General features: G+C 39.3%; 1 protein-coding gene across 5 annotated transcripts; it reads left to right on the top strand.

Moving 5' to 3' along the window:
* Nucleotides 1-280: 280 nt before the first annotated feature.
* Nucleotides 281-26,135, top strand: LOC127418369 (golgin subfamily A member 3-like). 5 transcript variants are annotated; one of them, XM_051659011.1, is made up of 25 exons: nt 309-354; nt 2,295-2,684; nt 2,791-3,091; nt 7,324-7,467; nt 8,602-8,714; nt 10,054-10,763; nt 10,928-11,039; nt 11,655-11,961; nt 12,241-12,443; nt 13,568-13,705; nt 13,843-14,004; nt 14,332-14,700; nt 14,788-14,865; nt 15,150-15,413; nt 15,565-15,659; nt 16,013-16,229; nt 16,995-17,138; nt 18,578-18,775; nt 18,921-19,037; nt 19,181-19,320; nt 19,616-19,748; nt 19,846-19,968; nt 20,060-20,224; nt 23,403-23,557; nt 23,680-26,135. In XM_051659011.1, exons 3-25 carry the CDS (start codon nt 2,941-2,943, stop codon nt 23,849-23,851), a joined length of 4,410 nt encoding a protein of 1,469 aa, XP_051514971.1. In that variant the 5' UTR covers nt 309-354; nt 2,295-2,684; nt 2,791-2,940; the 3' UTR covers nt 23,852-26,135. The 5 variants fall into 5 exon arrangements, with proteins under 5 accessions (XP_051514954.1, XP_051514971.1, XP_051514961.1 ...); XM_051659001.1 differs by having other exon boundaries at nt 7,324-7,536; XM_051658984.1 differs by having other exon boundaries at nt 7,324-7,590.
* Nucleotides 26,136-26,563: the final 428 nt, after the last annotated feature.

The following is a 26,563-nucleotide window of genomic DNA, read 5'->3' as shown; positions in this document are numbered from 1 at the left end:
TTTCTAAAAAGGAAAATACAACATATTGTGTATGAATTTTAAGAGCAATAAATCCACTAACTTGTTTAGCAAGATATTTATTTGTGTGAACTACTTTGATATCTAGTAATAAAAATACAATGTTTCCATAAACCGATTATTGTTATATAAGGTGGTTGTAAGTCAAATATGGAATAGTCTTATGGGGAATTATATCACTCTACAGATGATTATGCTTGAATTTTTCAATGATTATTTGAACTACGCAGCAACTCAATGAGGAACCTTTATTGTTCAGGAACGGGTTGTGAGTCGGATCTTTTTAAAAGACGGAACCTAAACAGCCACGTAGTTCAGGGAGGGAACGTCTGAAAGGTTGGTGTATAACTACTTTTTACAGTCTCTGCTAATTGTCACACTAATTATTCCCAGTGTATTGGCCCTGATGGATTAGTCTGCAGTAGCGTGGTCGCGTGTCAATGTCACGCATCGGTTGCTTGAGGTTTCTAGATCTCGTGCGATGAGGCTAAGCAGCTAACACACTGATGCTAATGAGATCAGAGATTTATAAAAAATAAACTGACATTTCACTTTTTATCTGGAGGGTTAAAGTATGTTTTCACTTTGTTGATTGTTTTGAAAGATTGTCTTGTTTGTGTTTGCGCTTTAAGCCTAATTCATTACACAGAGCAGCAACATTATCTCATTATCTTAAAGTGACAGTTAATCAAACTAGTTTTTCATGCTGTTGACAGTCTGATCTGTTTACGTGTGCTATCATTATAACTCCTATTAGGTGTAGAGGGCATGCGACAGTATTTGGGGTTGATTTTAAAGTAATGTCAGCTTTATTTTCATGTCAAGAGGTCTGACAGGTGTTTTAAAATAATAATAATTAAAAAAAAAACTAAATCACATTGGTCTATAGTTAGACTAATGTGCTGCTGGGTAGTCTAATTATGCAGCCTTGTGTGACACAGAAATCGTATTACTCCAGCACTCTGATGTTTCATATTATGTAATGTGAACAAAATCGCGAAATCAAATCTCCCGTCCTGTCAGTCACGAGTCTGTCATGACACTTAAACTTAGCACATGCCATTTGAACCACAGCTGTTTAAACAAATTATTATGTTAAAAAGTTGTTATAATTAAGCCTTTTAATCTTTTTGAAATGCAACAGCTGCCAGTTTATGTAAACTGTCTTGAATTGTGTGTGGCTTAGTGGTTAAAGATCAGGGCTTGTTGGTTCAAATACTATATTGTGTGCTTCATCAACTATCAAAGTCAGTATTGTCATTTTTTTCCTGGAATTGCAGTTTTCACAAAACCTTGGTTGTAACATTCGGTATTTAGAAACGCACTATTTAAAAGAACACGACAGCACAATTTTACAGACAGTACAAACACAGACTCAGTCTGTATATAAACATTAAGCATGAATGAAACGGCTAGTGCAACATCCTCTAACAATGACAAAATGAATTTGTACATCACCATTTTGCCTTGGATCAAGACACTTAAAGGGATAGTTCACCCAAAAATAAAAATCCTCTAATCATTTACTCACCCTCACTCCATCCCAGATGTGTATGACTTTCTTTCTTCTGCAGAACTCAAATGATTTTTAGAAGAATATCTCAGCTCTGTAGGTCCATACAATGCATGCTTCAAAAAGCACATAAATGCAGCATAAAAGTAATCCATAAGACTCCAGTGGTTTAATCCGTCTTTTTTACTGTACATCTTGCCATTGTAGATCATGATTTCAAGCTCGATTACACTAACTAGTGCTTGGCGCATATGTGGAGTGCTAGATGGCGCTATAGGAAGTGTAATTGAGCTTGAAATCATGATTGCCAAGGAGTCTGCTGATGTCAATATTTATAGTGAAAATCGAGTTACAGTTTGGTATGTTCTCAAACAAAACTAATTGGATAGCTTCAGAAGATATAGATTAAACCACTGTGGTCTTATGGGTTGCTTTTATACTGCCTTTATGTGCTTTTTGGAGCTTCAAAGTTTTGGACCCCATTCACTTGCATTGTATGGACCTACAGAGCTGATATATTCTTCTAAAAGTCATTTGTGTTCTGAAATAGAAAGAAAGTCACACATCTGGGATGGCATGAGGTGAGTAAATGATGAGAGAATTTTCATTTTTGGGTGAACTATCCCTTTAACATTTGGTTGCTCCTGGGGGAGTGTCCTTGTAAGATGTGTTGGATTGAAGCCTCAGCTTAGTGACTAAATAATAGTAGATTTTTTTTTTCCTCCCCTTTTCTCCCCAATTTGGCATTCCCAATGTGCCCTAGGTCCTCGTGGTGGCGTAGTGGCTCGCCTCAATCCGGGTGGCGGAGGACGAATCTTAGATGCCGCCGCATCTGAGAAAGTCAATCCGCGCATCTTATCACGTGGCTTGTTGAGCTTGTTACCATGGAGACCTAGCGTGTGTGGAGGCTTCACGCTATTCTCCGCGGCATCCACACACAACTCGCCACGCACCCCACTGAGAGCGAACCACATTATAGTGACCACAAGGAGGTTAACCCAACGTGACTCTACCCACCCTAGCAACTGGGACAATTGGTTGCTTAGGAAGCCTGACTGGAGTCACTCAGCACGCCCTGGATTCGAACTTGTGACTCCATGTGTGGTACTCAGCATCATTACTTGCTGAGCTACCCAGGCCCGACTAAATAATAGTAAATTACTGATTAAATATTTTATCCACTGCTGTGTTGATTAAGCAATACAATTTGCAATCTCCTCAGAGTGTGGCTGAATTAAACTAATGCTCCCATTTTACAGGATCACAGAGGACAGAAGAATTCTTTGCACCATCGTCCAGGCCAGCCTACTGTTTTAACCAAAGTTTGCCGAGCATGAAGTAAAAGCAGATTGCACTAAGAGTCAGCTAATGTACATGGATGCTAGAGCAGCATCTGTATTTAAAGAGATATGGAAAATGGAGATATAGAAGCTGCCTCAACCAAGGCCAACTCTCACCAGCAAAACTCATATCAAAGCAATGATCCAAACAGCAATACTGTAGAATCACTGAAGCCTGCTGAGCTGGACAAATCACTCATAACAGAGAAAATCCCTAATGGTAAGTGTTCTGCAGAGAATTGTGTGAAGTTTTGGGCTTGACTGCATAGTTTTTAAATGATAAAATGTGGTTTTGAATGGATGTTATGCACAGTATTTACCCCATATTTTATTTTTATTTTTTAGTAAATGCCATTTATTTCCTTATAAAGAAATATTTCTTTCTCTGTATCTTCAAACTTTCCCTGCTTTCATTATCAATTTCTGATCTGCCACTTTAGCTTGATTAGGCTGTTTGACTTGTCTTGCAAGACTTGCTCAGAGGAGAACTTTCAAGCTACACTGGTTGTTGATCACGTTAACAGGTTGTGAACAAAAACACCAATCACAAAGTGTGATGAATGACTTTCTTTGTCATGTTATATTGGATGTGATCATACTAATTTGTACTTCAAATGTGCACTTAAAGTAATTTTTCCACTAAGAAAGTTTTACTTTTAAAGATATTAATAGTAGTCCTACTTAAAAAAAAAAAAAAAAAACACACACACACACACAGTTGAAGTCAGAAGTTTACATACACCTTAGCCAAGTAAATTTAAACTCAAGTTTTTCACAATTCCTGACATTTAATCATAGAAAACATTCCCTTTCTTAGGTCAGTTAGGATCACTACTTTATTTTAACTTTGTTTTATTTCTTTCATCACATTCCCAGTGGGTCAGAAGATTACATACACGGTGTTAGTATTTTGTAGCATTGCCTTTAAATTGTTTAACTTGGGTCAAAACATTTTGGGTAGCCTTCCACAAGCTTCTCACAATAAGTTGCTGGAATTTTGGCCCATTCCTCCAGACAGAACTGGTGTAACTGAGTCATGTTTGTAGGCCTCCTTGCTTGCACACGCTTTTTCAGTTCTGCCCACAAATTTTCTATCAGATTGAGGTCAGGATTTGTGATGGCCACTCCAATACCTTTGTTGTACTTAAGCCATTTTGCCTCAACTTTGGAGGTATGCTTGGGGTCGTTGTCTATTTTGGAGACCCATTTGCGACCGAGCTTTAACTTCCTGGCTGATGTCTTTTTTTAAATGTAAATTTTTTTTTTATCCCCTTTTCTCCCAATTTGGAATGCCCAATTTCCACTACTTAGTAGGTCCTCGTGGTGGCATGGTTACTCACCTCAATCCGGGTGGTGGAGGGCAAGTCTCAGTTGCCTCCGCTTCTGAGACCGTCAATCCTCGCATTTTATCATGTGGCCCGCTGTGCATGACACCGCGGAGACTCACAGCACGTGGAGGCTCATGCTACTCTCCGCGATCCACGCACAACTTGCCACACGCCCCACTGAGAGCGAGAACCCCTAATTGTGACCACGATGAGGTTACCCCATGCGACTCTACCCTCCCTAGCAGTCGGGCCAATTTGGTTGCTTAGGAGACTTGGCTGGAGTCACTCAGCACGCCCTGGATTCGAACTTGTGACTCTAGGGGTGGTAGTCAGTACTCGCTGAGCTACCCAGGCCCACCCCAGCTGATGTTTTGAGATGTTGCTTCAATATATCCACATAATTTTCCTTCCTCGTGATGCCATCTATTTTGTGAAGTGCACCAGTCCCTCCTGCAGCAAAGCACCCCCACAACATGATGCTGCCACCCCCCATGCTTCACAGTTGGGATGGTGTTCTTCAGCTTGCAAGCCTCACCCTTTTTCCTCCAAACATAACGATGGTCATTATGGCCAAACAGTTTGATTTTTGTTTCATCAGACCAGAGGACATTTCTCCAGAAAGTACAATCTTTGTCCCCTTGTGCACTTGCAAACTATAGTGTGGCTTTTTTATGGTGGTTTTGGAGCAGTGGCTTCTTACTTGCTAAGCAGCCTTTCAGTTTATGTCGATATCGGAATCGTTTTACTGTGGATATAGATACTTGTCTACCTGTTTCCTCCAGCTTCTTCACAAGGACCTTTGCTGTTGTTCTGGGATTGATTTGCACAAACTATGTTCATCTCTAGGAGACAGAATGTGTCTCCTTCCTGAGCGGTATGATGGCTGCGTGGTCCTATTGTTTATACTTGCATACTATTGTTTGTAAAGACGAACGGGGTACCTTCAGGCATTTGGAAATTGCTCCCAAGGATGAACCAGACTTGTGGGGGTCCACAATTTTTTTTCTGAGGTCTTGGCTGATTCTTTTGAATTTCCCATGGTGTCAAGCAAAAAGGCACTGAGTTTGAAGGTATGCCTTAAAATACATCCACAGGTACACCTCCAATTGACTCCAATTAGCCTATCAGAAGCTAATTGGATAATTGCCTAAAGGCTTGACATCATTTTCTGGAATTTTCCTGCTTAAAGACACAGTTAACTTGGTGTATGTAAACCTCTGACCCACTGGAATTGTGATATAGTTAATTAAAAGTGAAACAGTCTGTCTGTAAACAATTTTTGGATAAATTACTGAGGTCATGCACAAAGCAGATGTCCTAAATGACCAAAACTATAGTTTGCTCATATCAAATCTGTGGAGTGGTTAAAAAAAAAAGAGTTTAATGACGTCAACTTAAGTGTATGTAAACTTCTGACTTCAACTGTATATACAGTATATACATATATACATATACACTATATTGCCAAAAGTATTCGCTCACCCATCCAAATAATTGAATTCAGGTGTTCCAATCACTTCCATGGCCACAGGTGTACAAAATGAAGCACCTAGGCATGCAGACTGCTTCTACAAACATTTGTGAAGGAATGGGCCGCTCTCAGGAGCTCAGTGAATTCCAGCGTGGTACTGTGATAGGATGCCACCTGTGCAACAAGTCCAGTCGTGAAATTTCCTCACTACTAAATATTCCACAGTCAACTGTCAGTGGTATTATAACAAAGTGGAAGCGATTGGGAATGACAGCAACTCAGCCACGAAGTGGTAGGCCACGTAAAATGACAGAGCAGGGTCAGCGGATGCTGAGGCGCATAGTGCGCAGAGGTCGCCAACTTTCTGCAGAGTCAATCGCTACAGACCTCCAAAGTTCATGTGGCCTTCAGATTAGCTCAAGAACAGTGTGTAGAGAGCTTCATGGAATGGGTTTCCATGGCCGAGCAGCTGCATCCAAGCCATACGTCACCAAGTGCAATGCAAAGTGTCGGATGCAGTGGTGTAAAGCACGCCGCCACTGGACTCTAGAGCAGTGGAGACGCGTTCTCTGGAGTGACGAATCATGCTTCTCCATCTGGCAATCTGATGGACGAGTCTGGGTTTGGCGGTTGCCAGGAGAACGGTACTTGTCTGACTGCATTGTGCCAACTGTGAAGTTTGGTGGAGGGGGGATTATGGTGTGGGGTTGTTTTTCAGGAGCTGGGCTTGGCCCCGTAGTTCCAGTGAAAGGAACTCTGAATGCTTCAGCATACCAGGAGATTTTGGACAATTCCATGCTCCCAACTTTGTGGGAACAGTTTGGGGATGGCCCCTTCCTGTTCCAACATGACTGCGCACCAGTGCACAAAGCAAGGTCCATAAAGACATGGATGAGCGAGTTTGGTGTGGAAGAACTTGACTGGCCTGCACAGAGTCCTGACCTCAACCCGATAGAGAACCTTTGGGATGAATTAGAGCGAAGACTGCGAGCCAGGCCTTCTCGTCCAACATCAGTGTCTGACCTCACAAATGCGCTTCTGGAAGAATGGTCAAAAATTCCCATAAACACACTCCTAAACCTTGTGGAAAGCCTTCCCAGAAGAGTTGAAGCTGTTATAGCTGCAAAGGGTGGACCGACGTCATATTAAACCCTATGGATTAAGAATGGGATGTCACTTAAGTTCATATGCGTCTAAAGGCAGATGAGCGAATACTTTTGGCAATATAGTGTGTATATATATATATATATATATATATATATATATATATATATATATATATATATATGTATATGTGTGTGTGTGTGTGTGTGTGTGTGTGTGTGTGTGTGTACAATAAAGCGATAATTCACATAAGAAAAAAAAATTAAACATAAGGGTATATATCAACAGAAGGGTGGTCACCATTTTGTGATCACGTGATCAGCCGAGTACTACCTCCTTTTGTCACACTTTGGTTGCGAGTTGCTAAATAACTTTGTGCATTTGTGAATAGGGTGTTTTTACAATGGCATAAGTTAACGAAAACTTTTATGTGATTTTGCATCCACTCAAAAAATCCAAAACCATTTTCGTATCAGTCAGCTAAACATAAAAAATGATGTGCAACTTTAAATGGAAAGCTCCTTGCTGTTGCCCTTCTTTTTGTGGTAGGCCATGTCAAAGCAGAGCTGTTGCCAAACGGAGAGGCCATGGTGGAGTGTCAGGAAGCTGGTGGAGACAGCACCCCACCTCTGGCAACTCCTTTCCCGGGCAGCCGCCTCACCGAATCCTCCTTGAGCGCTGAGCTGGATCCAGGTGTGGCCTCTTTCCCTGACAACCTAGAGAAGTCTGAGGCAGCTCTTGCAGAGGGCTCTTTTCACAAGGGTGACGCATTGCAATCGCTCAGACTAAGTATTCCAATGCAGGAGACTGAATTGTGTAAGCATACGATACTGGATAAACCACGCCCCTTAATCACCCGTCCCTCCCTTTTGTGTTTTAACCCCCCAGTTTGCTAAAGAGATTGGCTTTTGTGGTTGATAATAGGCTAACCCTTCCTTTTTGGTTTAGCCTTCCCTGTTTTTGCCTGTTCCCCTGTTTCAGTTTGCAGAAAGATTATAGTATTACAGTCTTCCTCCATCGCATAATGTCCCTGGCTAATTAGTCTTTTGTTGTGGGTTTTTTGATGGCTGACATTCATTGCAATTCTAATCTTCATGTGGTGAGCAATTTGCAAACAATCTTGGGGTTTTGGTGCTGGGAAGAAGTGCAGTCTTGGTGATTCAGGAAAAGTCAATTCTGTCTGGGAATGAGATAAGATTTCTGAATGCATGTTGTGTTGGTGGTATTCAAGGCAATATGGCTTGAATATGGCATGTGGCTAAACTAAAAAGAACTAACTGAGACAGAAACCAAATGACTCTTGACTCTTTCTGACTAAGGATGCAGAAGTCATAAAGTTTACACTTAATGGGATAGTTCATCCAAAAATTATGTCATCATTTACTCCACCTTTATATTGTTCCAACCATGTATGATGTTCTTTCTTCCTTGGAACTCAAAAGGTGATTTTAGGTAGAATGACAGAAACCTTAGTCACCATTCACTTTCATTGCATGGAAGAAAGATGCTATGAAAGGGAATGGTGACTGAGACAAACGTACTGCCTAATGTCATCCTTTGTGTTCCATGGAAGAAAGAAAGTCATATGGGTTTGAAACAACATAAGTGTGAGAATAGACAGAATTTTTATTTGTAAGAGAAGTATCCTATTAACCAAATTATCAAACAAGCATGTTTCAGGATTAATGAGCTTTTATATTCTTAAAATCAATGGCCTGTTGCTTTTATTCCAATACAGCTTGGTTGACAATTTCTGAACTTTTCACCTGTCTGTTTTGTTGCTGCAAGAGTTTGTTTCTGTGTTTATTGATGGTGTTTCTCTTGTAGCTTCGAAAGAGCCATCTGTGGAGATGGAAAACGAAGAGAAAATTCGTCAAGAGGCTCGTCGGCGTTTGGAGGAACAGCTCAAACAATACAGAGTACAGAGGCACAAAGAGAGAGTGAGTCACCGAATGTGTGTAAATGACTTTCTATTTAATGAATGTGCATTTATAGGAATAGTTCATCCAAAAATTAAAATTCTGTCATAATTTACTCACCCTCATGTCATTCCAAAACTGTATGCTGTTTTTTCCCCCTTTGGAATACAAAAGGAGAATTTAAGAATCTTTACACCGCTTTTTTCCAAACAATGACCACATCTATCAAGCTACAAGGAAAAAAAACTAATAAAATCACTATCAGAATGGTCCATGTGATGCATTGCATTTATATTCCAATTGTTCTGAAGCCATACAGTAGCTTTGTGTGAGGAATAGACTAAATTTTAAGTTGTTGTTCACTGATAATCTTTCCGTCTTTTGGAGCTATCAAAATAAATGTGGCTGTTTTTTTCTTTGAAGCTTGAAAAGACATGGTCACTAGGACCTGTCATATGGCATCATAAGAGCTGTGTAAAGAATCTTCAAAAATTCTTCTTTTGTGTTCCACGGAAAAAATACGAGTATACAGGGTTTGAACTAACGACATGAAGGTGAGTAAAACCCTGACAGAGTTCTAATTTTTGGGTGAACTATTCCTTTAAAACAGAGTTTTCAATGGCAGTTTCTTTAAATTAATTTGAATTTGACCGATATGTAAGATATAGACTTGCCGAAAACTAAACAGTGCAGTATTTGTCCAGAGTTGGCCACTGTTTCAGATACATACAAGAAAAAGTATGTGAACCCTTTGGAATTACATTCATTTATGTATAGATTTGTCTTAAAATCTTTTTTGATCTTCATCTGTTACAATAATGAACAAACACAATCTGTTTTAACTAGTAACAGAAATTATTGTATTGTTCTTGTACATATTGAATACATAATTAAAATATTCACAGTGTAGGCTGTAAAAAGTATGTGAACCCCTAGGCTAATGACGTCAACAAAGCTAATTAGAGTCAGGAGTTGGCAAACCTGGCATCCGATTAATGAAATGAAATTGGAGGTATGGATTAGAGCTACTTTGACTTATAAAAGCACTCAAACATTTTGAGTTTTCTATTTACAAGAAGCATCTGCTGATGTGGACCATGCCTAAAAAAAACAGATCTCAGGAGACCCATGATCAAGAATTGTTGCTTTGCATAAAGCTTGAAAGCATTACAAAGTTATCTCAAAGAGCTTAGATATTCATCTGTCCACAGTTAGAAAAATTTTCTATGAATGGAGACGATTAAGTACTGTTGCTACTCTCCCTAGAAGTGGCCATTGAGCCAAGATGACTCTTTTCTTCCAAGATACTTTTTATGCCACTGTAGTTTGTTGTTAATCTATGTCTCTTTGCCTCTCTCAGACCCATCGCTCCACTCCTAAGAGCCGTCCATTCAGTACTTTGGACCCAGAGCTGATGCTCCATCCCGAGGCTCTCCCACGAGCCAATACTGTCGCCATGACGAAGGAATACTCCTTCCTGCGCACCAGCGTTCCTCGTGGTCCCAAACTGGGAAGCCTCGGAATCCCTTCCACCAAGGAGAAGAAATCTAAATCATCCCGTTTGAGCAAAATACACTCTCTGGCCGACTACAAGTCCCCTGATTCTGACATTAAAAGCTCAGAGATGTCTGGTGGTGTAGTTTCAGCATCTGCTGACTCATCGTTTAGCTCATTGCATTCCACTATCAGCTCTGTCTCCACAGTTTCCGAAACCAGCATCAGCTCTGAGACCAACACACATTTGGAATCATCTCAGCCAATCAGAGACAACATCTCTGAGGTGGATGGTAGCGAATCAGGTTTTAGGGCAGATGGTAATGACAGTGATAGCTCCTCCTATAGTAGTGTGTCTACTACAGGGACTTATAATATGTTAACTGCAATAGTGAACAGGCCAAAAGCTCCATATACTGTTGAAGGGAGGGAGATTGCTCCAGAAGCTATTAGCCACTTTCCATCACTACAGGAAGTTCTGCAGGCGGCCACTGATGAGCAGCACATGGAGGAGCTGGAACAGGAAACAGAGGGAAGCATAGAGCCACGTAGTCGCCGAGACAGCTTTTCCAGCAGGTATGGACTAAACAGAGAAGCCATCCCTCAAGATGAGTAGCCATTCATTACCTAAATAAATGACTGCTACTTACATTTGAAGGCCTTTAAGGGAACCTCATTATCTATCATGAAAACCAGCCCGAGTATTGACTATTTAATTTTGTTTGTGTGTGTGTCGGCAGTGTGTCGTATGGAAGCTCTGTGATGGGTACACATGATGAGATGCTCCAGGTGCTGAAAGAGAAAATGAGGTTAGAAGGACAACTGGAGTCCCTCTCCTCCGAGGCCAGTCAGGTGAGATAAGTACTACCTGCTGATAAGCATCACCAACAAAACATATTAATTTCCTTATGTCACTTTGGATGCTTCTGCCACCAACCTAAATATACATTTAAATGTGTTTCTGATATCAGATGTTATTACACGGCTAAACATTCAAATTGTCCCGGAGAGCTTTTCTAAATAGTTCCTAGTGTCTCTGTAGAGTGGTAATTTCTTGTCTTTCATGACTGACTCTTTCAAACAATTAAGTTATTTTAAAAGCAATATTATATGTGTATTTATTAATGTAGGTAGCCCTGTAATCAGCAGTAAAATGTACAGTTGGCCATCATTACCGCAAAACAAACCCCCCCTTAGGGTGATGCAAGACCCCTCTGCTTTGCTTCACAGTCACCCTTTTTATTTTGCAAAAATTACTGGCTGACTGTTCAACAGCCCTTACATAATGTTTGTCTACAATTAGTCAATTTAAGAAAGCTTAACATAGAAATAACAAAATCTGTTTGCCATTTTGTATAGACAAGTAGAAATACTACTAATTAATTGAGGAAGATGCTGAAAAGATTTGTTCATTCAGCCATAACATACGATAGACAAACTACCTTGTAAACTACCTTGTTTTACCAGGCTCTAAAAGAAAAAACAGAGCTCCAGGCACAACTGGCCACAGTTATTGCCCAGCTGCAGGCTCAGGTGGAGCAGACCCATGCCAGCCAGGAGAGGCAGAGTTCCCTCACCTCTGAGGTCACCACGCTTCGCTCCAACTGCTCAGTGCTGGAGAAGGCCATGGTGGACCTTCAGGCCAGTCTGGAGGGAAAGAATGCTAGCCTGGCCTCGCTGGGCAATGACCTGCAGCTGGCTGAGCAGCAGTACCAGAGGCTTATGGGTAAAGTGGAAGAGATGCAGCAGAGCCTGAACACCAAGGACAGCGCAGGTGAGAAAGAAGTGGTAGGCGAAGACGTCAAGGCTGAACGTTTGGAATACTCAGAAATGTCAATGTAATTGGTACGGCCTAGTAATGTTACTTTAGATTTTAGTACATTTTAGATAATGAAGAGCTATTTCCATTACTGTCATCATAGTGGTATGAAGATACTGTACCTCTTCCAGACCAGCAGATGTTTGATCCAGGTGTTCTCCTCCGAATGCTCACTTTCATTTTTCCATATGCACATATTTGTATTTAGTTCTGTTTCTCCGTTTCTTCACCCAGTTTCTGAGCTCCGGCAGCAGATGGGAGGCCTTCAGACGCAGCTTCACCGGGTCCAGACTGAGAGGAACGCTCTGCAGAGCAGACTGAAGACCTCACAGGCAGAGGTGGACTCACTGCAGCAGCTCCGCATCTGGTACCAGCAGCAGCTGACTCTGGCACAGGAGGCACGCGTACGACTGCAGGGAGAGATGGCCAACATGCAGGTACGATGACCCAACAAGAGTCCAATTGTGAGTTCAGGAAAATTATATTGTTGAGGATGGGTTTTTTTTTAAAAAAAATTTATTTATTTATTTTTTTTATTTGGAATGCCCAATTCCCAATGTGCTTTTAAGTCCTCGTGGTGGCGTACTGATTCGCCTCAGTCCGGGTGGCGGAGGACGAATCCCAGTTGCCTCCGCATCTGAGATCATCAACCCGCGCATCTTATCACGTGGCTTGTTGAGCACGTTGCCACGGAGACATAGCGCATGTGGAGGCTTCATGCCACCCACCGCGGCAACCATGCTCAACTCACCACGCGCCCCACCGAGAACGAACCACATTATAGCGATCACGAGGAGGTTACCCCATGTGACTCTACCCTCCCTAGCAACCGGGCCAATTTGGTTGTTTAGGAGACCTGGCTGGAGTCAGCACGCCCTGGGTTTCGAACTTGCGAACCCCAGGGGTGGTAGCGAGGACGGGGGTTTTACATTTTTTGATACCAAGGACCCCTGAATATGATGATCCCCTTGCTAGTGACCCACTTCCAAAAAAATAAGAAAGCAGAGATACTGCATATTTTCATATATGTATAAATACCCATTTATACTGTGTGAGAAAAATAGTATGTTTGATATAATTAAGATAATATTTTGTTTGCAAAATTAAATAATTGGAATTTATATTGTCATTGTACTAAAGCCAAAATGATAAAAATCTGGAAAATATGTTTCGACCACACGTCTTGTTTCTACCCACTATTTGTAGTCCATAGGAAGCAAAATGAAACTGTAATAAGGTCAAATTTTGTGAATGTTTACTGTTGCATTATGCACTTTATATTTTGTACACTTATTTTTTCCCCCTCTGAAATTTTCCATGGACCCCCTAACATCACCTAGTCTAAAAACCCCAGGTTTAGGAGGTGGAAAAAACTGTAACCCTTGCACAGTTGTCATAAAACCCCAGTGCGTAGTTCTGGAAGAGAGTGTGATGGAGTGTAAATATGTAAATTAATGTGTTTACGATAGTATGTACATATTTACCATCCATTGTTTATCAGAAAGGTTCACATGTAAAATGGCCATCTGTACTGTGTATTTGTTTGTATATGTACTTTCAGGCAGGTCAAATGAACCAGATTGGCATGTTAGAAAATCTGAAAATGGAGAATGTTACCCTGGCCCACCAGCTCACAGAGTCGAAACATCGCTCTATAAAAGAGAAGGAACGGATTGCTGTACAGTTACAGAGTATAGAGGTCTGGAAAACCGATACTATTACTTTCTCTCGCTTTGTCAATCTCTCTTTTTTGTTGCCTTATTTTTGTGTTGGATATTCTCTATGATCTCACATTTTCTTCTGTCATTGTATAAAACTGATTCTCTCTTGACCCAGGCGGACATGATGACACAAGAAGCAGCCATACATCAGATCCAGGAGGCGAAGACGATGGTGGAGGAAGACCTTCATCACAAGTTGGAGGAGTTTGAAGAAGAGCGAGAGCATCTGCTCAAACTAGCCAACACAACCACAACACTGGAGAGAGAGCTAGAGCAGGTACCTAAACACTCACCAACACATACACATTGAAAGAGAAGCCTACAGTACTAAAATCATGTTTTCCCCATTTATTGTGGATGAAGCGACCTTGTGGTTAAAGATATGAGCTGGTAACCATTAGGTTGTAGGTTCTAATCTTTGGAAAAGGTGATCCAAGAGCTACCACTATTGTGCCTTTGGGCAAGGCTCTCAACCCCAGGTCACCCCAGTGGGACTGTCTGTGTAACTCAAGACAGCGCTGTTCCCTGACGGTGTTGCTTTCCAACCCTGGTCGCTTGGTAAATAAAGTGTATATTCTATTTTTCATCCTTCTTCTTCATTCAGGTAAAACTCACTCTCTCTCAAAAAGACGCCCAGCTGGAGTCGTTCCAGCGTGAGCACCTAGAGCTGATGAAGCAGCTCACCACTACTCAGGAGAATCTCCAAACCAAAGAGCAGGCCCTCAACCAGCTGGAGGCACGTTATGAGGAGCTCCAGGTCCAGCTGGAAGAGCTGCAGACAGATGCCACAGCTAAAGAGGAAACGCTGCAGTATCTCCAGAAGGAGAAAATTGTCTTGGAAGTGGCTCTGCAAGCTGCGCGTGCAGATAAGAGCGAGCTTGATGAAGGAGCAGAGAGGCTGGGAATGGAAGTGCTGGTGGCCTCAGATACACTCGACCAGCTCAGACAGGAAGTGCAGGTTAAGGCAAAACAGGTGAGAGGTCACAAAAGGTTTTTCTAATAGGAAATTGGGGTTCAACGGGTTTAAATAGTATTTTTCCCCTCTCTCTCTCTCTTCAAGATTGAATCTCTACAACAAGATAATGGCACCCTTAAAAAACAAGCACAGAAACTGAAAGAGCAGTTCATGCAGCAAAAGGTAAGTGGCCCAAATATTTAACTTCTTTCAAAGTGTAGTTCACTAAAAGAAAATAATTAGAATAAAATTCACATTGTAAAGCCGCCTTACCATCTCTAAACTATTCTTAAATCTTTCCAGCTTGTGGTGTTTTACTAACCCAGACATTGGATATAGGTCTTTCAATTCGTTTTTTTGTAGAATTTTGTCATGACGACAATAATCAACCAAACAACATAATAGTAAAATGAAAGTTAAGATTTTATATGGTATTTGGTAGAAGTGTCTTTGCTCTCTTCCCTCAGGTGATGGTTGAAGCGTACAGGAGAGATGCCAGCTCCAAAGACCAGCTGATATCTGAGTTGAAAGCATCTAAGAAGCGTCTGGTGGCAGAGGTAAAGGACCTGAAGCAGGAGCTGTTGAGAATGGAAGGAGAGAAGAAGAGTGCCGAGCAGGAGCATGCTCGTCTGCAGAAGGAAGTGGAGAGAGTCCAGCAGCAGATGAATGGTTTGGAAGCCCATCTACAATCCGTACAGACAGAAAGAGACCAACTCGACTCTCAACTGCAGGTACCAACCTTGAGTGTTTACAAGCAGAGCAGCAATACTAAGATCTTCTCTGTTTCAAAGATACAGCCTTTGTTGCCTATATATGCTGTTTACATAGCAAATCTTAACATGCTTGAGATTTTTTTGATGGTCTCCATGTTGTATGCTGTAGTCTCTTCAGTTTGACCAGAACCAGCTGGCAGCAGTGACAGAAGAGAATGAAAATCTGAGGAAGAGGATCGAACAAATGCAAGATGAAGCCAGGAAGTGAGTCACCAATCACACCTCCTCTCCTGTCATAAGGGTTTCCATAGTGATCACAGCTTAGTCTCTGACATCATGAATACATTGGATACATATGACATATAGACAATAGAGCCTGTGTGTTTCACCAAATAACTTTGTGGTTGCTTATGATCTCTCATTTAAAGACTGAAGCATTTGGAATTAGGATGCATCCTTCTTGTATCAATAACTTAATGCAACAAAAAAGCTCATTATTTTAGACTATTTTATATGATTTGATTTAGAATATTGAGGAAATAACACTATATGGCAATTTGGCATCACTATAATTTTCACAATAACATAAACTATGCTCCTGCTTTTTCCTCTTAAAGGGCCATCTCAGATCAGAAGGTGAGAATGAAGCGTTTTGGAACAGATTTGACCAGCGCACAGAAAGAGGTGAAGGCCAAGCATAAGGCCTATGAGAATGCAGTGGGCATTCTGAGCCGCAGGCTACAGGAAGCCCTCACAGCCAAAGACACAGCTGAGGCTGAACTCAACAAACTCAGAGTTCAGGTTTCAGAAGGGGGAAATAGCCGGGAACTTCAGGTAAACTCTCAGTGATGCTCAACAATATAAAAACAATTAGAACTCCATTCAGGTAGACTAGAGCATACATACTGAAAACATGCATACATCACAATTCAGGGTTTGTGTTAACTGAAAATTCTCCTCTTTTGTTTTTTGTTTTGTTTTTTTGAAACATTGACTGAAAATTTAAAATGCTGTCCGTCATTTTGACAGCAAAAAAGAAACAAGAAAACCAGTTTAACCTAGAACATCAGTTTTGATTTCACTCTCTGCCCTGTTTATTAACTGGTGTTACAATGCGATTTGATCACAAGTGGTCAGGGGCCATTGCCATTTAAACCTGATAAAGTTTTTATTTTTACCACTTGTGTTGGAATTTCAAGGGGAGGGTTTCTGATTTCATGACCACATTCTTTTAGCACAGTGGTTGATTGACCAGTAGAACTTTCACTCTAGAACTCCTTGGTTTCATCAAACTCTTGCTTGGGTAGTCAAAAAATCTAGCAAATATCCATTGTCATGTATATGCCATTATAATGGATGCTTCACTCCTGAAAGTAGCCCTAGTACGAATGAAATGAAGACAAGTATATCGGATCAAAATAAACCATGATGGAAATTTTATAACTCTGTCTGTCAATGATGGATAAAGATGTATTCTAGCATAGCCCCTGTCATTATTGTAACCATTTTCTTTTAATCACAGTCCATATCGCTAACAATTTATGAGATTATAGTTTATAGAAGAGTGAGTTTCAGTGTATTTTTTTTTTTTTTTTTCAGGCCAAGATGGAGGCCCTGCAGGCAGATCTGCAGGCAGTGAGCCAAAGTAAAGCCATGCTGGAGAAAGAACTGCAGGAGGTCATCACCCTCACCAGCACTGAGTTGGAGGAATATCAGGAGAAAGTGCTGGAACTGGAGGATGAGGTGAGGAAATTTAGTCATTCAGGTGGAGGACATACACGGGAGAACTGCTTATAGTCTAAGACCAGGTTTAATTATATCTGTATAGTTACAACCTATATAGTTCTGTAACAATGTTTTTTCTGTTGTTCTTTTTTTAATGAATGCAAATTGCAAATAATAGACAATCAAATTCAAAAATTAATTAGAATAAAGGCATCGTTATTGACTTGTGCAATCAAACAGTGCAAATGTTATACAGTTGCAAGAAAAAGTAGATGAACCCGTTGGAATTACCTGCATTTATGTTTAAATTTGTCTTAAAATCTGGTTTGATCTTCATCTAAGTTACAATAATGAACAAACACAGTCTGTTTTAACTAATAACACACAAATTATTGTGTTGTTCTTGTACATATTGAATACATCATTTTAAACTTTCACAGTGTAGGTTGGAAAAAGTATGTCAATGTAATGACTTCAGCAAAAGCTAATTAGAGTTAAGAGTTGGCAAACATGGCATCCAATTAATGAAACGAAATTGGAGGTGTGGATTAGAGCTGCTTATAAAAACCACTCATACATTTGAGCTAGCCATTCACAAGAAGCATCTGCTGATGTGGACCATGCCAAAAAAAAAAAAAGAGAGAGGTCTCAGAAGACCTATGATCAAGAATTGCTGCTTTGCATAAAGTTGGAAAGGTTTGCAAAGTTATTTTGAAGAGCTTAGATATTCATCTGTCCACAGTTGGACCAATCGTCTATAAATAGAGACAATTTAGTACTGTGACTACTCTTCCTAGAAGTGACCTTCCAGTCAAAGGGCACACCGCAGAATGCCCAATGAGGTAAAAAAGAACCCTAGAGTGACCGCTAAAGACTTGAAGGAATCATTGGAACTGGATAACAGGAAGAAAACAGCTGTTAGAGAGAATTTCCTGTGGGTGTCAATCTTTACCGCTCTTCCTCTCCCAGCCTCGCCCTCCAAAGACCACAGACCTCAAGAGAACCGTTCACACCAGACATACTAAAAATATGGCTGAGCTGAAGCAGTTCTTTAAGGAAGAATGGTCCAAAATTCCTTCTGAACATTGTGCAGGTCTAATCCGCAGCTACCGGAAATGCTTGGTTGAGGTTATTGCTGCCAAAGGAGGATCAACCAGTTATTAAACCAGTTATTAAAAGGGTTCACTCACTTTTTCCACATCACTGTGAATGTTTAATGGGATGTGTTCAATAAAGACATGAAAGATTATATTTGTTGTGTTTGTCTATACTTCTGACTTTGATAAGATGAGATCACATTTAATGACCAATTGATGCTGAAAGCCAGCTAATTATAAAAGGTTCACATACTTTTTCTTGCCACTGTATAATGTTCTTTTACAAAGATGCATAAGAATTTATTTAAAAAGTTTTGTATAGTGGTTACACTAATGTGTTTTCCCCTTTTTTGCTCATAGCTCCAAGAGTCACGAAATTTTAAAAAGAGAATACGTCGTCTGGAGGATGCAAATAAGAAGCTTGCGCTGGAGCTAGAGCATGAGAAAGGGAAACTGTCTGGTCTTGGAAAATCCCATAGTGCATTGCGGGAACATGCCAATATTTTAGAGGCTGCACTGGCCAAGAGGGAAGCAGATCTGGTCCAGCTCAACCTGCAGGTGTGACGCTATGTCATGTGATTTAAAAGAATCCTGACCCCTTTATCACAGGAGTCTATAATTAGCTAATTTAATCATTTGAGGAAATGATTAATATTGATTATGATCATTTTGACATATCTGTGAACTTTTTGAAACACTCCAGGTTCAGGCAGTGTTAAAGCGTAAAGAAGAGGAGGACCAGCAGATGAGACAACTGGTGCAGACGCTGCAGGCTGCTCTGGAGAAGGAGAAAATGAAAGTCAAAGATCTAACCGAGCAGGTTAATACATGATGAAATGGTCACACATTGGCTTCAGAACACAATACCAACTGCATGACATTTGTAGTTCCTTTTAACCCTAAAGATTTGGTTTATTTTGTCATGTGCATATGTCTGACCTTTGTGTTTATATGTTTGTGCAGGTGGCGGAGGCCAAGCTGGAGGCAGCCCATAACCGCAGGCACTACAGAGCAGCTATGCTGGAACTTAGTGAGATAAAGAAAGACCTGCAGGCCAAAGAGGAGCTTGTCAAAGCTCTGCAGAAAGAGGCTAAGACACTTGCGTAAGTAATTTTTTACCAAAGCTCTGGGTTTTAAGATTACAGCTGCCTCTGAAATTCTGAAATACTACAGTCACAATCACAACTACTGTCACAGATCAAGAGATCTTAAACAAATTCAGCTCTTCATGTGTGTTGCACTGATGGCCTGTAGGTTTGAGATGACACGTGGAGAAATGTATATATTGCAAAAATCTCACAAAGCCACTTTTGCATATTGCTCTAAAACGACATTTATAATAGTTGTTTATGAGCAGACCTCGAGATGTTTTGGTGTCTGTTGTGTCTTCTCCACCAGTGCTAAGGATGAGAAGCATTCTGAGGAGGTTTCCCGTTTCCAGGAAGAGTTAGTTGATGCTCACGCTCAACTCCAGATCCTACAGCAGCAACTGGACGATGAGCTCAACAAACAACCCCTCACCAACCAAGAGGTACAGTGTGTTTGTGCTGTTACTGTGAATTAATTGCACCACCAAAATTAAAACTCAGAGTCTGTATCTGTTAAATTGTGTTGCTACCTCCCTGCAGGTGGAGGATCTAAAGTGGGAGGTGGAGCAGAGGCAGCGAGAGATCGAGACGCAGAAACAGCAGCAGGAGATGTTGGAACAGTGTCATCAGAGAGAGATGGACACCCTGCAGGACACTCTACAGGTTAGATACACCACCAGATAGTGCTACTTTGTTCATCAGAATGTCAGTTTGTATGTCTTTTGAACCTTGATATTTGTGTTTTGGTGTGTAGAGGATAAAGTTGGACCTGGAGATGGTGCAAGAGGAGCTGAACAGCTCAAGGAAGGATAAATTCATGCTGCAGGCTAAAGTAGGAGAGCTGAGGAACAGCATGAAAACCGTTCTTCAGCAGAACAACCAGCTTAAACAGGACCTCAAAAACAGCAGGCTCAGAAAGGTACAACAAACATTAATCTAGCCTTCAGTAGGACCAGCATCTTTGCTAAATTATTGTCCTCTGGTGTCAAGCCTATAATTAGGGTGAACTTTTAACTTTTGCCACACCTAAAAATAGTGTGTGAATTGAGAACATTTCGAGAGAAAGAAAAGATAAAAAAATCTGCACCTGACACAAAAGACCCAGCATGATTTTGTTCCTTATTTTTGTTTTGATGACTTACTATGAGGAATATTGACTGTATATAATTATATAGATAATATTAATTATTTGTTAAACTTTGTTGCAGTTCCTAATTAAATTACCTAAAAAATGGCGACTAACTTCCAAGTGTTAATTTTGGAATATCTCTCTTCTGGAATACTCTATTCTGATTGGTCAGTAGTGCCATCCAGCAGTTTGATATATCTGAATAATCACCAAGTAGAAAATGATGTTTTTACCAGTCACATGGGAATTGCAAGTCATCATTTCTACTTCTCATATCACTCTGCAATCTTTACTAGTAAGCTAATAAAATAATTTCGTCTCCATATCAGAACCAGTATTTCATGTCCATTTATTTATTTGGCAAGTAATCTTGTAATAAGCAGGATAATGAGCAGTCAGAGGGTAATTTTGGCAACATATACACTAGTGCCCGACCGATATATCGATATCGGCGTATATGTTTACCGAAATGCGCAGATATGAAAACTTTTTTTCAGAACATATAATGCAAAAAACAATGCTTTAGAATTGGTGTCATTACGTAGTTTGTCCAGCAGAGCGTGCTCTGACTCCACTGTTTACAGAGCTGTGTGGAGTTTAGTGGTGTTTTCTCGTTAAGTTGCTAACTAGTTTGTTTATTAAGTTTCAAGTATGTATTTCACAATGACCCCATCATTTTCCCATTTCAGTATAACTAATATAACGTTAACCCTGTCCCTGACAACCATGTCACTCATGTGTGTTTGCTGTTAGCCAGCTATAGTTTGTCAGTGCAGTAAGTAATGTAGCAGATTGAAAGGTAAACATCAGAGCATCTTTTTGCAGATCAGCAGACAACGGTGCGGTGGTGGATTGTGTCTGTTGAGTGTTGATTTCACGCTATGTTGTTGCCTATTAGATGAGACGCAATGCTGGAAAGTAAATAAACAACGTCCATCTTTTACTCTCCGTGACAACAAGCTTATAGCTAACTAGCTAACCACGTAGCTACTTTCATTGCTTGTCAAGCTGATTGGAAGTTAATGTGTAAACATGTATTCACCAAACTGTTTTGTTCAGGATTCACAGTTTGGTACCCCCTTCAACTAAACAATTCCAGTCGTTGCATTTATAAAAATGTAATATTTAAAAGTCTGGTTTTCCACCGTTGAAAGTTTCCCCTGAACTTGTATAGCAGAATACGGTGTAACACCGCTTGACTCAGCAGGTGTAAATGCTTCTTGTTTTACAACCTGCCTCTAATTGACTGGCAGTATTAATATAGTCAGCATTTGATTAATACTAAACAGTACTGATGTTTATTTAGCTATTTATTTTATTTGAATTTATTCTTTATTTTAATGGTCAGCAACTGACTGATACTGAACATACAGTACTGATGTTTTTTAAGATATTTATTGTATTTGTATTTATTCTTTATTTTCTCAGTGTTCATTTCTAGAATTTGTTGACAATGTGTAATAATAATGTCAAATATTCTTTGATAAAAATATTTAAGAAAGCAGCCTTCTGAGTACCTTTGCATAGTCATATCGGTGAAAAATCCACATAGAAAAGGTCTGTTTTCATTCCAGCTCAAAAATGTAATATATCAGCCACCATATCGGTAATCAGTGATTTATTTATTTATTTTCCTCTTAAATTGGTATTGGTCTCAAAAATCCCATATCGGTCTGGCTCTAATATACACTAACAGAACTCTGTCACAAACTTGATGTGGAATTCAGCTGTTTCTAGAGACTCCGTGGTCTCTTTCTTCTCATATAATAATGTAATTTCAACTCAAATCAATGTTTCATGTCCATTTAATTAATTATTTGTTAAGCTGCCATGTAATAAGCTGAAATAGAAACAGTCTTACAGTTAGAGGTGGGTAAAAATATGTATTTTCCGATGCATCGTGATCTTCATTTGAACGATCTCAATATCGACTTATAAATCCCAAGATTTACGCACAACCAAAGTCCTAGCACAACCCTTTACTACAATGAAAGGAAATCACTTGCATTAGCAACCAAATTTCACACTATGTGTATAAAATGTATGTATTTGCCAGCTGGCTGGTAGTATAGTGGTGGAGTATTCAGCAGCGAGATCCTTTCACTGCGAGTTGAGTGTAAAAGTTGTTCCGTGTAATGCGTGTCCAGAGATGAGATACAGGCAACCTATTTGTCATTGAATAATGTCTCTTTTATACCCTTTCTGTTCTCTACAGTCAGTTGTTGATTAAAAAAAATATATATATAAATGTATTCAAATAATGCATGGCACAGATAAGATATAGCGATTCGAGTCCTATTTCATTAACATGCGCTCATCTACAGACACACTTTACAGAATTGCCGGGTTTGTTAAAGAGTCAGTGCTGATTTTAGCATGTGTTCAACAAATCTATGTACTATAAATACTTGTAAAAAGTAAAGATTATGCAATTATACTATGAACATGTCACAAAAAATTATTTATAAAATATATTATTGATTTGTTCATTTTTAAAAAGCCAAAATGTGACCAAAATGATGAAAAACTAATAATAATATAATTAGTAAAATTAAAATGTTCTTAATGTTCCTAGTTATTAGATGGTCCCCCTTATAATTAACAGCATTAGCTGGGAGAATTTCTTTCATATGTAAGCAAAAGGGACATTATAACTGAAATACCCATATGAATCAATATTGAATCTAATGAAGAGCATGTGAAACGGAATCGAATCGGGAAATGTATATCAATACTCAGCTTTACCTATAATCTCCTCTCCACGTTGGGGTCCTGACCACCCTGTTGGGTTTTATTTTCTAATAATGATTCCTGTAGTTTATCTGTTACTTAACACATTCATTCATGATTAATAAGCCATGTAATGTATACATACATTTTCCACAAGTCTCATTTCCAAATGATGACTTCATTAAGATTTAAAATGTAATAGAAATATTCTCTCTGTGTGTTTTCACCCCCACACCAGCGGTTGGATCTGAAGGGGGACACAACCCCAGTGACGCCAGTAAAAATCCCAGACTGCCCTGTTCCTGCTTCCCTTTTAGACGAACTGTTGAAACCCTCAACATCTGTTAATAAAGAACCTCTCAATAACCTCCACAACTGTCTGAGACAGCTAAAGTAAGATTTGCACACCATACCCATTTATGTATCCCAAAGTTCTGCACGTTTTATATAAATAAAGCAGATGTTTTTTGTTTTGTGAGCTACTTTTCAATTCCTGTGATTGTCATTTTTTGCAGGTTGGAGATGGACAGTCTACAGAAGCAGATGGAAGAACACACGGTCACAGTGACGTCATTGGCCAGTGCAGAGGAAGAGCTTCATAGACTGGGTCTCCATGACAATAGTAGCAACGATTCATCCAATAAAGAGGAGAATGATGATGTAAAGGGGGAAATAATGCCCTCATAATACACAAAGAATCCTTTAAAGACACTTATCTAAGAGAGATCAGTTTTATCTTTATGGGCATTTTTTATTTGTTATCAACTGCCAATATTTGGCTTTCTTTACCAAGAACGTTTGGGTAATATAAAGTGTTTCGTTGTACCATAGCTTTATTCTTTTGGGGTAATTTTGATGCTTGTTTGTTCATTGTATTATTTCATTTGTCAACATTATTTATTTTTAACTGCTCTCTCTATCAGATCTCACCGTTTATCTCACTTGTAATTTCACAGTAGTCGCCCACTTGACGTTCAGCTTTGATTTTGAGTTGTTTCCTTTCTCATCTCATAAGAGGTGAAGAAAGAGGACTTTGAGGGCTACTGCTAGTCTGCTCAGTCCTGCAGAAGTGAAAAAAATCTATAGTCAACATCCAGGGCACAAGACTTTTACTGCAGTGTTATAGTAACTAGTTGCCTATTTGGTCAGGTGTATATTTTACATATCTGAATGAACATAATATACTGTCTGGTGGTTTTAGCACTTCCTGCATGGAGAATTCAGCAGCTGAACTGTTCTTCCATTCCTCTGTGCCTGTGAATGAGCAGATCTCTCATTCCATCACTGGAAAGATGCCTGTCAGAGCTGATCTCGAGCTATTCCCCGCAGTACAGTGCATTCATAATCAACAAAACAATATGACCCATATCTATAAAGTATCTTCGTATCTGAGCATGGATCAGCTTTCCCCTTTCCAGAATGCTGTTTGTCAGAGTAAATTAACTGAACTTGGATCAGTATTCTTTAGTTTAAGTTTGGGGCATATGATCACACACCTCAGATCATCATCTGAAGTCAACAGCGATGCTGACAATATCCTGTCTATATACACTCTGCACTGTGTACCGCTTTACTGTAAGTCTCAGGTCCATTGTTTAAAGGATAGTTCACCCAAAAATAAAAATTCTGTCATCATTTACTCATCATGCAACAACATGAGGGTAAATGATAACAGAATTTTCCTTTTTGGGTGAACTTTCCCTTTAAGACTATTTTGTTGCGCATTCTCTATGATTGTTTGACTGTTTCAGACTCGGGACATAAAGCCCCAGGAATGTGTTGACATTCTTGAGGAAATGGGAGATTGGGAGAAAGCAGTGGCCCATTTGTACAGGGTAATATCTCATAAATACATCTCAATACAAAAGGTCATCTGACATCCAAGTGTCTCTGGTCCATGCCAGTGGTTTGACGGGGTTAAGATGAAAGGTCTTCATTGCTCTTGATGCTATAATAGTTTAATGGCTGTTTGAGTTTAACTCGACTAGTTCTGTTCAGGGCTGCACCTTAAAATTGATACAGAATCCTTTAAATATTCCTAAAAATCAATAGCTTGAATGAACTTGCTTAAATATTTCTGTTTAAAGATCTTGGAAAATAATGTAAAATAGGTTATCTTGAATGGATGAATGGGCTCTTGAAAGCACTGTTGAGTGTTATACGTATATATATATATATATATATATATATATATATATATATATATGAAAGGTGTTGACTTATATTGCACAACTGATTAATGAAAGCTTACTGACTTTCAGGTATGGACAGATGTAAAATATTGTTACTTTTTGATGGAAATAATTTTGGCCTTGATATACCATGTTCACATATTTAAAAACATTTTCACCCTTCCAAAATGTTCATGGATAGTTTGCAATTATAGCCTTAATTATTAGATATGTTTGCATATATTTTGGCAAATGCATTTTAATTAGGTGTGATATTTTTGTCTTTCCCTGATGTCTTCATTTCACAAACTCCATTTGTTAGTTGTCTGTTGATCAGAATTTAAATGTGTAATTGGCTTAAACTGTTAATATAGTACAAGTATGTTCTCGGATGATGAATTGCTGACATGTAATAACCTTTACACTGCTTTAAATGAGTAAGACATGATGGGACATCAAGCTTTCCAGACTAAAATATACATTTATCTTCAAACGATTAATACAGAGGAAACGGTTTTAAACGTATTGAAAATATACTGTTTTAATACTGTACTGACCGTTAAAAGCATGAGTTTCTGTTCAATGTTTTAAAATAAGAAAACAGTTCATGACTTTCATGAGTTCAATTCTTTGCTTGTGCAGAATTTTTATTTGATGGAATTTACCATATTGATAATTATTGAGTGTAAAAATATAAATCATTCTGTAAAACGATCGCTTCTTGTGTGTATATGTAATTCTTTTTAAAAGCATACAATGATTTAAATAAAATAAGAAAATAAATGAAAAATGAAATTTCAAGTCCAAATTAGTTTGTATCCACTTCAGTGTTATAGCCTACATAATTTACATCACCATGTTAATCATCAGTGATAGCCCACTGTTGCTTTGAGTATGCATTTTGGTGTGTATTATTTGTCTATTATATCTAATTGGAAATATGCAACAGCTTTGATGTGTGCTATTCCTGAACTCTCCAGTTATCTGCATGTAATGTTTTATAAATTCCTGGCTATGTGAGGAATATCATACTACCATACTATTCTTACTGTTTCTGTAGTATACAGTAGGCTATGTGTATATTGTACAATATACTAAAATTCTGTATGCATGGAATACCTGGTTGACCTACAACCTTCGCTACAAGATGCAGTATACAAAAGATCACACTACATGAAATGCTGTATCCCACTATGCAATGTGCTTGACCTTCCATTTCCAGTGTGAT

The sequence above is a fragment of the Myxocyprinus asiaticus genome, chromosome 3 (assembly GCF_019703515.2).
Source record: "Myxocyprinus asiaticus isolate MX2 ecotype Aquarium Trade chromosome 3, UBuf_Myxa_2, whole genome shotgun sequence".
NCBI classification, from domain to species: Eukaryota; Metazoa; Chordata; class Actinopteri; order Cypriniformes; family Catostomidae; genus Myxocyprinus; species Myxocyprinus asiaticus.
This window is presented reverse-complemented; position numbering and strand designations above follow the sequence as displayed.

Excerpts from the sequence above, each read along its gene's own strand:
- LOC127418369 (XM_051658994.1), top strand. The coding sequence starts at position 2,941 with ATGGAAAATGGAGATATAGAAGCTGCCTCAACCAAGGCCAACTCTCAC. Across the intron at positions 3,092-7,323 it reads AACAGAGAAAATCCCTAATG|GCCATGTCAAAGCAGAGCTG; the intron begins GTAAGTGTTCTG and ends TTTTTGTGGTAG. Across the intron at positions 20,225-23,402 it reads AAAACAGCAGGCTCAGAAAG|CGGTTGGATCTGAAGGGGGA; the intron begins GTACAACAAACA and ends CCCCCACACCAG.